General features: G+C 59.9%; 2 protein-coding genes across 4 annotated transcripts; both read right to left on the bottom strand.

Moving 5' to 3' along the window:
* Nucleotides 1-1,113: 1,113 nt before the first annotated feature.
* CYP21A2 (cytochrome P450 family 21 subfamily A member 2) lies at nucleotides 1,114-8,094 on the bottom strand. 3 transcript variants are annotated; one of them, XM_066206342.1, is made up of 10 exons: nucleotides 7,883-8,094; nucleotides 7,497-7,586; nucleotides 6,782-6,933; nucleotides 6,207-6,302; nucleotides 5,822-5,929; nucleotides 5,005-5,118; nucleotides 4,443-4,628; nucleotides 3,425-3,585; nucleotides 2,379-2,482; nucleotides 1,114-1,807 (listed from the first exon to the last, which is right to left on the bottom strand). In XM_066206342.1, exons 1-10 carry the CDS (start codon nucleotides 8,070-8,072, stop codon nucleotides 1,560-1,562), a joined length of 1,449 nt encoding a protein of 482 aa, XP_066062439.1. In that variant the 5' UTR covers nucleotides 8,073-8,094; the 3' UTR covers nucleotides 1,114-1,559. The 3 variants fall into 3 exon arrangements, with proteins under 3 accessions (XP_066062439.1, XP_066062440.1, XP_066062441.1); XM_066206343.1 differs by having other exon boundaries at nucleotides 5,005-5,091; XM_066206344.1 differs by lacking the exon at nucleotides 4,443-4,628.
* A 5,105-nt stretch (nucleotides 8,095-13,199) lies between these two features.
* Nucleotides 13,200-15,277, bottom strand: PPIA (peptidylprolyl isomerase A). The gene is made up of 5 exons (XM_066206290.1): nucleotides 15,165-15,277; nucleotides 14,157-14,187; nucleotides 13,962-14,050; nucleotides 13,612-13,784; nucleotides 13,200-13,507 (listed from the first exon to the last, which is right to left on the bottom strand). The coding sequence occupies exons 1-5, from the start codon at nucleotides 15,231-15,233 to the stop codon at nucleotides 13,372-13,374; spliced, it is 498 nt and encodes a 165-aa protein (XP_066062387.1). The 5' UTR covers nucleotides 15,234-15,277; the 3' UTR covers nucleotides 13,200-13,371.
* Nucleotides 15,278-15,706: the final 429 nt, after the last annotated feature.

The raw sequence follows: 15,706 nt of genomic DNA, 5'->3' as shown, positions 1-15,706 counted from the left end.
GTAAAGAACTGCTATTCCTATTTCCCAAATCTTTGCCAAAGAGCCTCTGATTGTAATTTTACCTAGCAGATACCTGTCTTCCTAAACCAAGACAGTCCCCATGTCTGTCTGTCCCTGTGTCCTGTGTTCTTGCACCCACTTGACACACAGGTACATGTTGCTTTATTCTCTAACCCTAACCCTTACCTCCCCCTGACCTTAGTGTGTCAACCCCTCTCTTGCCTTGCACTGCCTCCCCTGGCCTACTGATCCATTTCTTTTCCTTATTTTGCCTTCCACTATCTCCCTTTGCCTTGCCTTCCCTTACCTGCCTCTCCCTTTCCTTGTGTTGCCTTTACCAACCCTCCCTTCCCTTGTCTTGCCTTCCCCTCTGTTGATTTGCCTCTTTTAACCCTCCCGTGCCTAGCGTTTCTTACTCTTCGCTTTCCTTGCCTAACTTACTCCACGCTTGCCTAGCCTTGCATTGCTGGCCCCTTGTATTGCCTATTCCTTCCCTATCCTTCGTCCCCATTAGGACATACGACTCGGGGGCATGGGGGGTTTCGCCCCCTCCCTTCCCCTCCTCGCCCGCTCTCTCCCTCGTGTTTTTGCGTCCAGGAGACTGCTTCTTGCCTCCTGCTCCCTCGATATTGTTGTTCGGAGCGGGTACTCGACCTTCCAGCCCTCACCAACCACCCGCTCCTCGAGTCCCCCTCTCCCGGAGTGTTCCTCTGGGGACGGGGCTTTAGTCCCCTCCCACCCGCAGCGGCTCTAAGCCAATCAGAACTCCCGGCAGCCGGGCCCCCCCCAGCCCTCAACCAATCTGACCGCTCCGTGCTGCAAGTCACCTATCGCCAGGCGGAGCAGCAGAAGGCAGCGCCCCGCACAGATTGATGGACACCCGCCGTGTCCCGCAGGGCTGCGACCCCAGGCTGGACCCCAGCCTCTCCGGGGAGAGGCTTTGCGGAGTGGGGAGGTGGAGGTCAGCCAGACCGGTATCCCCCAATGCTGTCCCGGGGGTTGCGGCCGTGGCGGGTGCCGAGTGTGGCCACTCAAGGTAGGGGCAGGGCTGGGCTTCGGGGGTTCCGGAGGTTTTGGGAGGTGCCAGGAAGAGCCTTGAGAGAACTTGCGGGATGGGGTCAAAAGTATAAATTTTATTGAAAAGAGGTAAATGCCTACTGCATTGATCATGGCATCGGGGGGAGACCCAGGCAATCTGGGGTGTTGAATATGGGCACCCATGGGTCAGGCAGGATCAAGGTAGGATAAGCTGGAGTCAGGTGTGCTTAGTAAGGGTCAGGTGAGTAGGGATGGAGTCACGCAGGGTTCAAGCACAGTCACATGGGGTTAGGTAGGGTCACAGCTGGGGTCATAGCCAGTGTCAAGGTGAGGCATAGGGCTGGCAGGGGTGAGGCCGAGGTCAGGTGGAGTCAGTCAGGGGGTCAAGGTCAGCCAGGTTCAGACAGTGTCACACAGGGTCAGATGAAGTCAGATGTATTCAGGAAGGGTCAGAAAAAGTCAGGTGAGTCACAGAGTGTTCAGGAAAAGTAATAAAGTGGTCAGGTGGAGTCAGGCCAGGGTCAGGGTGAGCCCGGGGGCTGGCAGGGCACCATGCGCAGGCGAAAGGGGGGGCAGCGCAGCACCGTACCCAGTGACCCCCTCAGCCCCGGCAGTCCCCCCGGGCCCGGCTCCAGACGGAATTCCCGCAGGATCAGCCCCAGGAACACGAAGAGCTCGGCCCGCGCCAGCCCCTCTCCCGGGCATGATCGCGCCCCGCAGCCGAAAGGCAGCAGCGACCGCAAGGGGGCGCCCGGGGCCAGGAACCGCTCTGGGGGGCGACGGATCAGGTTTAAGGGGGCTCCACGGGGATGGGGGGACCCACAGGCTTTCGGGGGGAGCCGGGGCAGTGAGGGGACCCAAGATTTTGGGGTGGAACCACAAGTTTGGACGGAACCTGGGGAGTCCCTAGATTGGACCCCGAGGTTCAGAAGGGAGACACGGGGGTTTGGGGTGACTCAGGGGCTTGGAAGGACCCTGAGGCTCAGGGGTGACCCCAGGGTGTCAGAGGGGATTCACATGTTTGGGGAGGGTTCAGGCACCCGAGGGGGGGTCTCGGGTTTGGGGGGGGGGGGGGGGGGGGAAATAGAGGGGAGGAACAGAGGGACCCACAGGTTTTGGGGGGGAACCCAGATATATGTGGGGACAAATGGGGATGGGGGGGAGAACTACAGGTTTGGGGTGATTCAGGCATCGGAGGGGCACTCATAACACCAAGGTGTTTCCAGGATACCCAGGAGTCAGGGGAAACCCCATGGTTGGGAGAACCCAGTCTGATGTTTGAGGAGACCCCAGGAGTTTGGCAGGGAGGGAACCCTCAGAGTGCAGGTGTACCCACATACCGGGCAGGAAGACCTCGGGGTGCTGCCAGATGTCAGGGTCCTGTTGGGCTGCCAGCAGGTTGGGGACCAGGACAGTGCCAGCCACCACAGGTAGCCCCCCAAGACTGGAAGGGGATAGGGGGCACTGAGATGGACTGGGGTCTGCTGGGGACTACTGAAAGCTACATGGGCCATACTGGGACCTACTGTGGCCATACAGGGGCGCTCTGGGGGCTACTGGGTATTACTAAGTGTCTGTTTGAGTCTACAGGGTCCATAGTGGGATCTGGTAGGTGCTACTGGGAGTTATTGGGTGTCTGTCGGAGTCTACTGGGGCCATACTGGCTCTCTGGGGTCTCCTGGGATATAGTGGGTACCTACTGGAGTTTACTGATGCCATACTGGAATCTACTGGAGCCATACTGGGACCTACTAGAATTTGTTGGGGGTCTACTGGCATACTGGGTGGGATCTGCTAGTGCCATACTGGGATCTGGCATGAGCTACTGGCTGTCGATTGGTGTCTATTGGGACCATACTGGATCTGCTGGAGTCCTGCTGGAGCCATACTGGAGCTCTGTCTACTGGATGTCTGCTGAGGTCTGCTAGGGCTCACTGGGAACTGCTGGAGCCATCATGAGCTTTTCTGGGGGCTAATGGATGTCTACTGGGGTTTAGTGGGGCCACACTGGGATTTACTGGGATATACTGGGAACTCCTGCTGACACCTTCTGGGCTCTGCTGGGGCTATTGTGGGGTCTCCTAGGATCTACTGGGTGTCTGTTAGGGTCTACTGGGGACATTCCAGGACCTGTTGGGGCCTACTTCTACTGGGCCCTCCTGGGATTTACTGGCACCTACTGATATATTTGGGTCATACTGGGACTTGATGGGCGTTAGTGGGACTCACTGGGGTCTAATGCGCTCTGCTGGGTTCTTCTGGACCCTACTGATGGTACCAAGTGGTCCCTTACTGGTCTGTAGTGGTTTGTCCCAGTTCCCCCTCACCCAGCAGCTCCTCCCAGCATCCCTCCCCAACACTGGCCTGTACTGGTCTGTTCTAGTACCTGGTATGGCGCAGGGCACAGTGGGGCAGCGCCAGGGGTGCAGGGGGCCGCAGCCGCAGGGTCTCACTGATGGTGGCCTGAAGAAGGGGCAGGCGACCCATATCCCCCGGCCCAGGGGGTCCCTGTGCCCCCTCCAGCTCCGCCCGCAGCCGCGCCTGCAGCTGCACAGGTGGAGCACAGGTGTGCCATATCTGTCATGCGGTTTCAGGGGAGGGGGTGCATTCCAGGGGGCACACAGAGGCAATGGGATGACAGAGGGGTTCCTCAGACCCTCCCGAACTCAGACCTGCCCCTGGGACCCCAAACCATCCCGAAACCTGACGAACTCAAACCTCTCCCTTGGGGACCCCCTTGAACCCTCAGATCCCTCCAAACCCCCAAAATCTGTCCTAGGACCCAAACCCTCCCGCCCCCAAATGTTCCTCCCTCCTCCTTGGGGACACCCCTGAGCCCCCAGACCTGTCTCTTGGGACCCTCTATCACCAGACCCTGAGCCACCTCTCCATGGAAACCCCAAACCAAGGAGCCTCGTGGGGACAGAGACACAGCTCTGACATGTCTGTGACATCCATTTGGCACCTCAGGACAGGGTGAGGGGACACTAGTGGCCACAGGGGATGCATGGGACATGGGTGGGGGATATGGGACCCTCCTGGAAAACGTACGTGGGGGCCTGAGTCTGTTCCAGGAACATGCATGGCGACTTGGACGTGGCTCTGACATGCATGTGGCACCTCAGGGTGGTGCAAGGGCATGGTGTCAGCCATGGGGAGAAGGACATGGGGGACATGTAGGACACAGGTGAGGATATGGGACCCCCGGGGACACACATGGAGCCTTGGGACAATACACATGGTGCCACACATGTCATCTGGGGGAAGAGCATTAGGAAGCCCATGGAGAAGGGAACTTGAGGTACATATAGAACACATAGGATGTGGGTGGGGATATGGGACCCCTGAGGACACACAGGACCTTCCAGTGCTGCATGGAAGACATGGAGGGACATGCGTTTCACCTCAGGGCGATGCAGCAAGAAGGCCACAGCCCAGCCCAGAGCAGCCGCCGTGGTCTCGGTACCCCCAATGAACAGGTCGACCAGCGCCATGTGCAGCCGGGGAGGGCTCAGGGGCCCACCCCGTGCCCCAGAATTACGCCCCAGCAGTGCCCCCAAAACTGTGTCCGGGGGAGGGGAGGGGCACGCCTGGCAAAGGGATGACACATGTTGGGAGGTTCTCCTGATCCCTGGCTGCCCCCAAACAGGGGAGTCCCTTCCAAAACCCCTAAGTCCACCCAAACCCCTGGTTCCTCCCCCAACCCTTACATCTCCCCAACCTCATATCCTCCCCAGGCCCCCGGGTCCTCCCATCCCCTTGGGTCCCTCCAAACCTCTGTTTCCCCCAAAATATGTGGGTCCTCCCAAGCCCCTGGGTTCCCCCCCAAACTCCTGGTTTCTACCCAGAACCTGGGTCCTTCCAGACCCTCAGTATTTTCCAAACCCGTGGGTCTCCCCTGACCCTCTGTTCCCACCAGAACGCTCCTGACTCCTGGCTGCCCCCCAGCTCCCCAGGCCTCCCCACCTGGTGCCGCTGGATCTGGGCCTCCACGAAGTTGTCACGCTGCTGGACAAGCTGCAGCAGCTTCCGCAATCCCGGATTGGGCAGAACCTGGGCATAGGGACTCCATAGGGACCCCTAACCCCCAAGGAACCCTTGACCTCAGAGAGACACCCCCTCCCCTAGAGATGCTGCATAAGTCTCCCAAGGCCCAGAGAAACCCTATGGCTGCTCCCCTGGGCCATATAAACCCAATAGGTGCCCTCCTTGCCCATACAGACCCCTCCAATGTCCTATAGACACCCTCAGCTCCATAGAGACACTTTACCCCATATGGAACATTCTAGCCCTATAGAGCCCTCACAACTTCCCCTCCCAGGCCCACAGTGCTCCCAACACCGTACAGACCCTACAACACTCCCCCTAGCCCCATACAGAAACTATAATCCCTGTCCAGCCCCACAGAGACTCCATAATTCCCCTCCTAGGGTTATACAGTCCCTTCCCAATGCCATAGAGACCACCCAAGCCCCCTATGAACCCTCTAAGCTTCCTGTCAGCCCCCCATACCCTTCTCCAGTCCCATACAGATCCTAGAACCTTCCTCCCAACCCCATATAACCCCACCAGCCCCATATCCCTCCCACGGGCCACACAACCCCCCTGAGACTCATAGCCCTTCCCAGGGCACTAGAGCCCCCTCAAGGGCCCACAGCCCCCCTGTAGCGCCAACAGTTCCCTTATTTCCCCTATAGGGCTCTATAGCCCTGGGGTCCCTAGACCCTCATGCAGCAAAAAGGCCACAGCCCCATAGGCCACCCACAGGACCTGCCAGGCTTACCCGCAGCAGGGGCAGCAGGTCAAGCGCCCGTACACTGCTGCAGCCCCAAACCTGCAGCAGCTCCCCCAAGCAGCGGGAGAAGATCCGGAGCTCCCCTGGAGGGGGCACCTGGAGGAGGACACACTTGTGTACTGTCCAGTACTCGAGTTCTCTCTGGATTTCCCAAAACACCCACAAAACAATTTCAGACACTTGGGTCCCCTCAAACTCCTGTGTGCCCCAAAACCCCTGCCACCCACCCGCAAATTGCTCAGTCCCCCCAACACCTGGATGTCCCCTCCACAAACTCCTGGGTCCTCCCTAAAGCCCTGCGGCCCCAGAAAAACTGGGGTCCTCCCCCAAACTCCTGTCTCCATCCTGCCCCCCTCCCCCCCCAAATCCCTACCAGGTCTCCAAAGAGGAGGCATGCAATGGTGCTGCAGGTATGGAAGGTGAACACCTCAAAGGGGTCCAGGGGGGCCTCCCCATGGGAATGCAGCTCCTGGGGAGAAGAGGAGGTTAGTGGGAGCCCTCAGGGAAATAAAGGGGGAGTCCAAGGGTAGTTTAGGGGGTTGCAGGAGAGAAGTGAGGAGCTCTAAGGGAGTTTTGGGCACTCACAGGGATAATGCCCTTTTCAGGTGCAGAGAGTGAGGTGTGGGTGGATCAGTTTTGGGGGACAGGGAGTAGGGTGAGGGTGCAGGGTTTGGGGATCAGGTTTGGGATGCAGAGAGTGGGGGTTAAGTGCAAGGGGCAGGGTTTGTGGTGGGCAGCTTTCAGATGCAGGGGGCATGGTTAAGGTGGATGACTGGGGTTTGGGTGAAGGGAGTGGGGTTTAAGGTATCAGTTTTGGGGTGCATGGGGCAGTGTTTTGCTGGTCAATACTGTGTGGGGATCTGTTTTGGAATGCAAGGAGGGTAAGTTTTGGGGGTGTCAGGGTTGCAGGGGGATCAGTTTGGGGAGAAGTCAGTTTCAGGGTCTCACCTCACACAACTTCTGGCCCTGCAGCCAAAGGAGGGGCCCGAGACGCCCCCCAGCCCGTGCCAGTGCCCCCCGCACTGCTCCCCGCTGCCGCCGCCAGCCAGGGCAGGGGCCTCCCAGTGCCAGGTCCCGGCCCCCCCGCGACACCAGCGACCCTGGCATTGGGCAGGGGGAGTCAGGGACTCCCAGAAACCCTGCAAGCCCCTATATAGACCCACCTCCATCACACCAGGGGTGTTCTGCAGGGCCCCTCTACCTCATAAAGCCTCTTTCAACCCCATGGCCACCTCCTCCATAGGACCCCCCTAATTCTCACCAGGATCTCTGGAGGTTGAAGGGTGTGTCTGGTGGGGCAGAGACCTCCAGAGACTGCCCTAGCCCGTAAAGGCAACCCAACCCTCCAGAATTGCCACCACCCCCTCCCAGTACCCATGTCCCCAACCCCATAGGGACCCCCTCCAAATCCCATAACAACCCCTTCAATCTCATCGGGACCCCCTCAAACCCTGTAGGGACTCTTCATCCCATAGCCCCCCCAAACCCTTAGAGACACCGCCCCCTAATCCCACAGAGAACACCATAAACCCCATAGTGACTCCCTTCAAATCCCCCAAAGGGCTTCCCTACACACACTCCATAGCGACTCCCCAAACCCCACAGGAACCGCTCCAACCCCGTCCCCCCCCCATAGCCCACCCGGCCTCCCCTGCTCCCATACCCAGATAACTGGTGGGGCGCCCCAGCCAGTCCCCCCAGTGCCGGACCAGCGCCTCACGGATGGTCGCCACCGAGCTCGGCACTAGCACGTCTGGAAAGAAGAGGAGGGGCTGGGGGGGGACCCCAAAACTGGGGGGTTCCCAAACCAAGTGGGGAGTCCTGGCGTGGGATTTTGGGGGGAGCATCGGGAGGTTAGGGCCCCAGGAAAGGTTTGGGGGATTTGAGGAGAGGTCTGAAGTTTGGGGAGGTCCCCAAGCAGGGGGAAAGAGCAGGGCTGGGGGTTCGGAGAGTCTCTAAGGGCCAGTGAGAGGGAAGTTTGAGGGGGGGATCTAGGGTCCCAGGGCAGGTTCGGGAGAAGTCCGCTTTGGGGCAGGACCCCCAACTCACCGCGGCCCCCCAGGCGCAGGCGCACCACAGGCCCGTGCCGCCGCGCCAGGCGGCTCAGGTGCAGCGCCCCCTGTGGGTGCAACAGGTGCAGCGCCCCCCAGCTCGGGCCGCGCCCATCGCCCCGCCGCAGCAGCGCCGCCAGTGACAGCGATAGCAGCAGCAGGCACAGCAGCAGCACCACAGCCGCCATGGCCCGCGGGAGGCGGCCGGAGAGCCCCTATATTGGAGAACCCCGAAACCACGCCCCATGGAGCCCCAGCCCTTAAGTCCTGCCCCTTGCAGGTCGCGCACGCATATATAACACCACGACACCCCCCCCACACACACACACCCCCCCCACCCCCTCAAGTAGAAAAGTGGACCCTAAGCCCCGCCCCATATAGAGGGCCCCTTAAAATCCCGCCCCTTGAGGCTCGGCCCTTCTTTAGGGGACTCAAAGCCCCATCTCTCACTAAGCCTTGGTCCTCAGCGGCAGCTGTGGTTTGTTGCGGGGGCACCCCCCCCCCATCCTCTATAGAACGAACCCACAGACCCTGTCCCTAGAATCCCTGCCTCCTGATGCATTGATTCCTCCCATAAAGCAAACCCCTAACCCCTCAAAATGACCCTACCATTATAAAAGTAGCCCCTTAGGCCCTGCCCGTCAAACACCACCTTATTAAGGGGACATCATAAGCTCCGCCTTCTCTAGGCCTGGTCTGCAGTTACGGGATGCAGCCCCAAACTTTTTCCATCAACTTCCCAGGTGCACCCATTCATTCCTCTCCCTTGGCGGCCCCCCTGAGCCCTCTGTGGGTGCCGTTGACTGAAATTTCCCCAGAATCACCCACCCTGGGGGTGCCTCACCCTTCAGTCCTGCCCTCCCCAGATGTCCCGCATCCCAATCATCCCAGCTCTCGTGGGGGTTCTCCCACCCCCCCTTAAGTCCCTGCACCCAGAGCCTCCTCCATGGGTCCCTGCCCCCGTTTCCCTCACTCTGGCAGCAGCATTTGATCACTGATATTTATTGGGATCCAGCAGCAGTGAGGGAGGTCCTCAACAGAGTGTGAGTCCTAGCAGTGTCCTGTTGGGGGATGACATCCCTCCAGTGAGTGGGTCCTGGGACGATTATAGGTGAGGACCCACAATAATCTGAGGGGTGCTGAAGTCAGGAAGGGCACCCCCACTGTGGGATGTGTCACTGCTGGAATTTTGGGGACTCCAGAGGCAGGGTCCCATGGTGGGGGTCCTCGGGAAGGGTATTGCAGAAGGGGGTCCCAGGTGGGGGATGTCTCAACATGGGGATCCCTCAGGGTGCCCAATAAGATTAGGGATGTGAAGGTGTCAGGAGCGGGGCCCTAGGGTGGTGGTCCCTGTGGGAGGGTACCAGGGGTTGGGTCATGGTGTGGGGATCCTGGGAGTGTTCCCTATCATATGCTCCCCCTCTGGAGCCCCTGCAGGTGCTGGGCCAGCTGCAGGTCCTTGGGGAACAAGATGGCACAGCAGGCAGTGAGCACAGGTATGTGTCCTCCATCACCTGCACTCTGAAGCCCCTCAGCACCCCCTGACTCCTTCACAGCATCTCCCAGAGGCAGCAAACCCTTAAACACACTCTCAGGGCACAGTCCTGTGCCCCCAGAAGTGGGAAGTGGGCCACAATATCAAGTGAACTTCTCCCCCATACCCTGACAGACCTCTTCCTGGGGGAAGGGGCCCCTCCATAGCACTTCCTGCTAGCCCCCCATCCATGGAGGCCATAGACTCCCACCTCAGGTCCCATAAGGCTCCCTTCCACAAACCTCTCAGCCCCCATGGGCCCTCCCTTAGACCAAACAACATCCCCTTAGCACCTACAGAGATCCTCCTAGACCTCCCTAATCCCCCAGAGACACCCCCAGAACCCATAGGATCTGCCAGAGCCCCTCTGGACACACACCCCTCCCTCCCCCCCCAGCACCCACAGCTCCCCTCCAAGTGCCCATAGAACCCTCCCAGCCCCACTCCCTCAACTCCCATAGGAGGATCCCCTTTGGACCACCCTTGGCCCCCCTGGCCCTCACCTCCTGCAGCACCAGCCAGGCCATACCTATGGTAAAGGGTTACCAGGGGTTACCACCCCTGGGTGAAGCACAAGCAGAGTTCCTGCACCTATGACAGAGGAAGGGCAAGTGGGACATAGGGGAACTGGGGGACATGGGGAATGTTGGGGGACAGAGTGGGACATGAGGAAAGTGGTGACATGGTGGGACATGTGGGGCCATGGGGACATGAGGGGGATATGGGGGACATGGAGACATCAGGGATCATGGAAGGCACGGGAGTGGAAATGATATGGGGGGCATAGGGGACATGGAGGGGGGAATCAGGATATGGGAAGATATGGGGACAATCCTGCTCTAGGGCCATCACCCTGGGGTGACCTTGGGGACATGCTGGGGACATGGGAACACCCTGGTTGTTACCCTGGGGACACTGTGGGGAGACCCCAGGGACACACTGCATGGGGACAACTTGTGGACACCCCAGGTAGGGGGACAAGGGTGTCTTGGGGATATCCTGGGCATGGAGACTTGGAGAGCACCCCCCTAGGGACATTCACTGTGGGGAAAGGGAGCACAATGACACCCTGGGGGCATGCAGACAACCCTCTAGGGACACCCTAATGGGAGAGGGAGACAGTGCCGCCACAGGGGAAGGGGCACAGGGGACATCCAGTCTGGGAGGCCTCTGGGGGATGGGTGGACACAAGGACATCAGGAGGCACACAAGGACACTGAGGGAGGACAAGGGCACCATGTGGTGGGGGGAAGGCAAGGACATGGTGGGGCTGGAACAGTGGGGGAGGGGGGGCTTTGTGTAGGGGTGCTCCCAGGGGGTTCCAGGAAGTGTTTAGGGGGTCCCAGGGTGGATTTGGGTGGTCCCAGAGCCTTCTTAGCAGATGTTTGTCCCTCTCAGGGTGGATTTGGGAGATACAGAGGGTGGTGAGGAACCCCAGGGGGTCCAGAGAGGATCCTAGGGTATGTTTGGGGGCATCTAATGGAGGTTGGAGGGTCCCCGGGGGGTGGGGTTCCCAGTCACTCTGGCATGCACTAGGGTGGATTTAGGGGGTCTGGAGGGGGTTGGAGGGTTCCAGAGAGTGTTTGTGGGGATTCTGAGGGTGGATTGAGGGGGGGGCAGTCCAGAGGGGTTTGGAGGGTCCCAGTAGGTGTTTGGTGGAGTCCTGGGAGGGAGAGCAGCCATCCCTTGCGCCTAAACAGCTGGGCTGCTAGCCCCAGCACCTCTAAGAGCTGGGCCACGAACCTGTGCCTGGAAAACCAGTCCATCTCCCACAGAGCACCAGGGAACTGGCCCCCCCCAGCTTAGGTAGGCACCTAAACACATCTGCCTCCACCCGATCCCCACAGCTTCCCAGCTGAATCAGATGTGCACTGCAGGACCAGCCCAGAGCCCTTCAGCTCCCAGAGAAACAGAACCCACTCTTGGACAGCATCAGGGCACAATTAGTGATTTCAGAATAAAGGCAGAATGATAAACACAGATCAGGAGCACAGTCGTCTGGGTTATAAAGGCAGCAAACCCAGGAACTCACCAGTTCTTGTGAGGTGGGGGATGTGGATAGTGGGAGTGACAGCAGTGTGTGTGGGGCATGAAATACTGTTCCTGGGCACACTGGTACAAGGATGAGATCGTGGGCCAGGCAGGCTGAGGAGGAGGCACTGCTCTGTGTTCACCTCTGCTTAAGCTGAAGCCCATATTATGGCCTTGGCCAAACAACTTCAGTTTCTGGGCATGTTTTGCAGCACTTTCTCCCAGTCTCGTGTTTTTGTGCATTTAATGCTGCTGCTCAAGATTCTTTCCTTTCTGAGCTGCCAACTACAGTCTCCATCCAAAGGAGAGCTGTTTGTCTCATGAAGAAAATGCAAGAGCAGAAGAACTGGGCCTGAATGTGGATCCAATGGCCATGACTCGCTGCTGTGGGCCAGAGGTCTTGCTGCTGAGGAGGCAAAGCTCCGTAACATTCACAAGCCCCTTCCCAGGAAGCACTGGCATGGCTGTCCCAGAGGTCTGTCCCAGGTGTAGAGAAGTGTTGTGGGGCACCAGGTGGCTGTCCTCCCCCTGGGGGAGCTGCCAGTGTGAGGGAGATGCCAGTGAAGAGCAGGAGCTGTGGGTAGCCTTCCCTGTGCTCCAGGCCAGCCTGTGTAAAGTCCTCAAGGGGTGCCCGGGCCCCGACGGAGGCCAAAGGCCCAGAGCACTGCAGAGCTCAAGCAGGAGCTGGAGGGAGGCACTGGGCACAGGGCAATGGAAGGACAGCATCCTGGACCCTACAGGGAAAAGGGCAGGTCTGCCTGATGCCTCACAGAAAAGCTTCCCCTCTACGGCCTTGGTGCCTCACAGAAAAATTTCCCCTGCCTTGTTTCAGTGCCACCAAAAGACCCTCCCCCACTCCTCCTCTACTCTTCAGTCTGGAGGGACCCAACCCTGGCAGCTCCGGGGCAAGGTTGGGATAGGGCAGAAGCTGCTGCCAGCTTCATCTTCCCCTCAGACCCTGTGGGCTGCACCGCCAGCACTGTGGGGTCACCTCACCAACACCAAGGTCTCACCCAAGGCAAAGCCCACACGTGGGCTGTGGTGCAGCTCCAGGTGCAGAGATGGGAGTTTAGCACCCTTCAGGTACTGCAGGTGCCCTGCGAAAGGGGGCAAGGGGCCAGACCTTGTTTTGCTGGACCCAGAGGGTCCTAGAGTTTAGTCCCATTCAGGCACCTCTACACAGGAAACCCTGGAATCACCCTGGAGCTGGGCACCCAGCCTTGAACTGGGCACACCAATTGCCAACTGGAACTGTGGGAAACCTGGAATTTTAAGAGCTGGGCACCTCCAAGCTCAGACCAGCAACCCCCAACAGGGACCACTGGCATACCCATCACAAACCACCTTCAAACTAGGTTGCCTGAACAGGAAGATTGCAGACTGCAATCTTTTCTTACTGGAAACACTGGGATCCTCATCTTCCCTGGACAGCCCACAACAGCTCTGCCAAATGTCACCTGTTGAAACAGACCCACAGGGCAGCCCAAAGTGGCTGTCACTGCTCCTCCCGTACTTACAAATGCAGGGCACAGAGTAAGGAACAGAACCCTTCCCCAGCTGAAGCACTGAGGACCCCCATACAACAGCTCAGTGCCCAATCAGCCTAATCTCTTCACTCCGGATCCTACTGTGGGCCTGGTGTAACCACCTGACTGGCCAGGGTCCTCCTGCCCCCTTTTACACTTTTTTTTTTCCTCCCCCACCAGTGCCAAACCCTGCCCTCCCCAAGCTGAGGGACAGAAGGGGACTGTTTATATGTACTTTAACTCGTTTTATTTAGACTCGAAGGTAACTGCGGCCCAGTGGGACCGTGACCCAGTAGAAACGCAGCAGTACATCAGGATTGGGGTGGGAGCAGGCGAGCTGCAGCAGGGTGTGTGGTGCCCGGGCTGCACAAGGAACGGTCAGTTGGTGAGACAGGTTTACGAGAGCTGCCCGCAGTCAGTGATGGTGATCTTCTTGCTCGTTTTGCCATCTTTGGAGCCACAGCGCTCCATGGCCTCCACCACATTCATTCCCTCCTTGACACGGCCGAAGACAACATGCTTGCCATCCAACCTGCCAGAGAAGCACCAGTCACAGCTGGTCCCTCATGTCCCTCAACAGAGGACATATCCCAGATGCAGATCCCCAAGCTTCTCCTCCCACAGCCCATGACTCACCACTCAGTCTTGGCAGTGCAAATGAAGAACTGGGAGCCATTTGTGTTGGGGCCAGCATTGGCCATCGATAGGATACCAGGGCCTGTGTGCTTCAGGATGAAGTTCTCATCTGGGAACTTCTCCCCATAGATGGATTTGCCTCCAGTGCCATTGTGGCGTGTGAAGTCACCACCCTGTGAAAAGGCAGCATTCCAGGTCATGGGTGCAGAAGAACATTCTGGAACTGGGTGCAAGCTTAAGGCAGAACCAACCTCCCACCCTAAATCTACCAGCATCCTACTCCCAAACTCACCTGAGTGTTAGATTGCCTCACCCACCCACCTACCCACTGCAGCAGGACCACCACGCACCTGGCACATAAAACCAGGAATGATTCTGTGGAAGCAGGACCCCTTGTAGCCGAATCCCTTCTCACCAGTGCTCAGAGCACGGAAGTTTTCTGCAAAGGAAATAAAACCCCACCATGAACAGCTCTATTTGTCGTGAGTTCAAGAAACTACTAGGGCTTGGTGCAGTTGCAGTGGAGCCGAAGTTGCTTTACCAACCTGCTGTCTTCGGGACTTTGTCTGCAAACAGCTGTGAAGACAGGAAAGACATTCATCAAATCTGGGCTGGTGACTGGCCACTGCCTCCCACTCCCCGAGGCCACCTCCAGACTGTGGGAATCCCCAGACACTGCTCAGAGCCCAGGGACCCCCTCCGGGTGGCAGCTTCTTGGCTGTGCCAGCAGCTCTAGATCCCTCTCTGCTTCACACCGTTATCTGCAAGCTCTGAACTAACAGCTGCGGCATCGCGCGTCTCACCAGTGGGGCAGAGAAGCATTCGTTCTGCTGGAATTAAACATTAATGTGCCTGAAGCCTTCCTGGGCGGGGCGCGCGCGCCGCCTCTCAACGCTTTAGGATCATTTTGGGCTAGATTCGCCACCCGTGCGGGAGCGCGGCCCCGAATCTGCAGCAGCCGCGGCGCCCGGAGCAGGCCCGGCCATGCCAGGGATGCTTTGCGCCCCGGGCGGGGCGATAAATGCTTTGCTCGCCAGCGACAATCCCGCGGCGATCGGGTTGTCGGCACTCTCCGCCAGCATCCCCAGACTCGGGCAGCATCGCCCGGGAGCTCGACACGGCTCATCCCGATGCTCCGGGGGCCCTGCGATAAAATGGCGGCGAAGCAGCCACAGCCGCGACCCGCAGTGGGGGGGGGGAACTGCCGCGCCCCTCCGGCTCCGGGGTGGAGCGAAGGCGCGGCGGGAACACGGTGGTAGCGAGGCCAGCGGTAACGGGGGACCAGCAGTACCGCATCAGGGGCGGACGGACTCCCGTGGGCGATGGCGCGCCCTGAGCTGGCATCGCGCCGCCGCTCCTCGAGCTCACTGAGCGCGACGCTGCGGGGCCCTTTGTTCGCCCCGCCGGGCCAGGGTCGCCGCAGCCCCGCAGCCGCACCAACGCGCCCCCGCCGCGCACGCGCAGCTCCTGCCGGTCCCCCACCGGCCCCGCGCGCCCGGCAAGGAAATGGCAACGGCGCCCCCCGCCCCTCCCCAGTCTCCTCCCGCCCCCACCTCGAAGGTGACGCGACCCAGGGGCTCGCCATTGGCGGCGATGTCGAAGAAGACGACGGGGTTGGCCATGGCGAGACACAAGCAGGGCAGCAGACACTCGTCCGTGCGGCGGGCGCGGCGCAGCAGAAGGAGCGCAGCGCCCCACCGCCCTTTATATAGGGTCGAGGAGAGCCCACCTCCCCCGCAGCACCGGCCAACGGCCGCTGGCGGAGTGGCGGAGTGGCAGGGCAGACAACCAATCGGCGGAGCCACGCTTGAAAGAGGGGGAAGGGGAAAAAAGCGCGGGCGGGGCGGGGGCCGCGGTCCGGCGCTGGGCAGGGCGCGGCGCGCATGCGCCATGCGGAGAGCAAGGAGAGGCGGGATGGGGTGGGGGGGCATGATGGGGCGAGAGCGGGACCGGCATAGGAAAGGCCGGGTGCGGCAACGGGCCGCCGTGCGGGGCGGTTCCGGGGGAACGGCGGGGATGCGGCGGCATCAGGGCTTGCGGGGCTTGGAGCTGCCGGAGCTGCGGCCTAGCCCTGGCAGCCTGCCGCCCGACGTGG

The sequence above is a fragment of the Chamaea fasciata genome, unplaced genomic scaffold, assembly GCF_029207755.1.
Source record: "Chamaea fasciata isolate MVZ Bird 193981 ecotype frontalis unplaced genomic scaffold, bChaFas1.0.hap1 SCAF_30, whole genome shotgun sequence".
NCBI classification, from domain to species: domain Eukaryota; kingdom Metazoa; phylum Chordata; class Aves; order Passeriformes; family Sylviidae; genus Chamaea; species Chamaea fasciata.
The sequence above is the reverse complement of the archived record's forward strand: the minus strand, read 5'-3'. Positions and strand labels throughout refer to the sequence as shown.

Coding starts and splice junctions, on each gene's coding strand:
- CYP21A2 (XM_066206342.1), bottom strand. CDS start 8,072: ATGGCGGCTGTGGTGCTGCTGCTGTGCCTGCTGCTGCTATCGCTGTCA. Junction 7,587..7,882: donor CCTGCGCCTGGGGGGCCGCG/GTGAGTTGGGGG, acceptor TCTTCTTTCCAG/ACGTGCTAGTGCCGAGCTCG. Junction 3,586..4,442: donor TCTTGCTGCATCGCCCTGAG/GTGAAACGCATG, acceptor CCACCTGTGCAG/CTGCAGGCGCGGCTGCGGGC.
- PPIA (XM_066206290.1), bottom strand. CDS start 15,233: ATGGCCAACCCCGTCGTCTTCTTCGACATCGCCGCCAATGGCGAGCCC. Junction 13,785..13,961: donor TTCCTGGTTTTATGTGCCAG/GTGCGTGGTGGT, acceptor GCCTTTTCACAG/GGTGGTGACTTCACACGCCA. Junction 13,508..13,611: donor TGCACTGCCAAGACTGAGTG/GTGAGTCATGGG, acceptor CTTCTCTGGCAG/GTTGGATGGCAAGCATGTTG.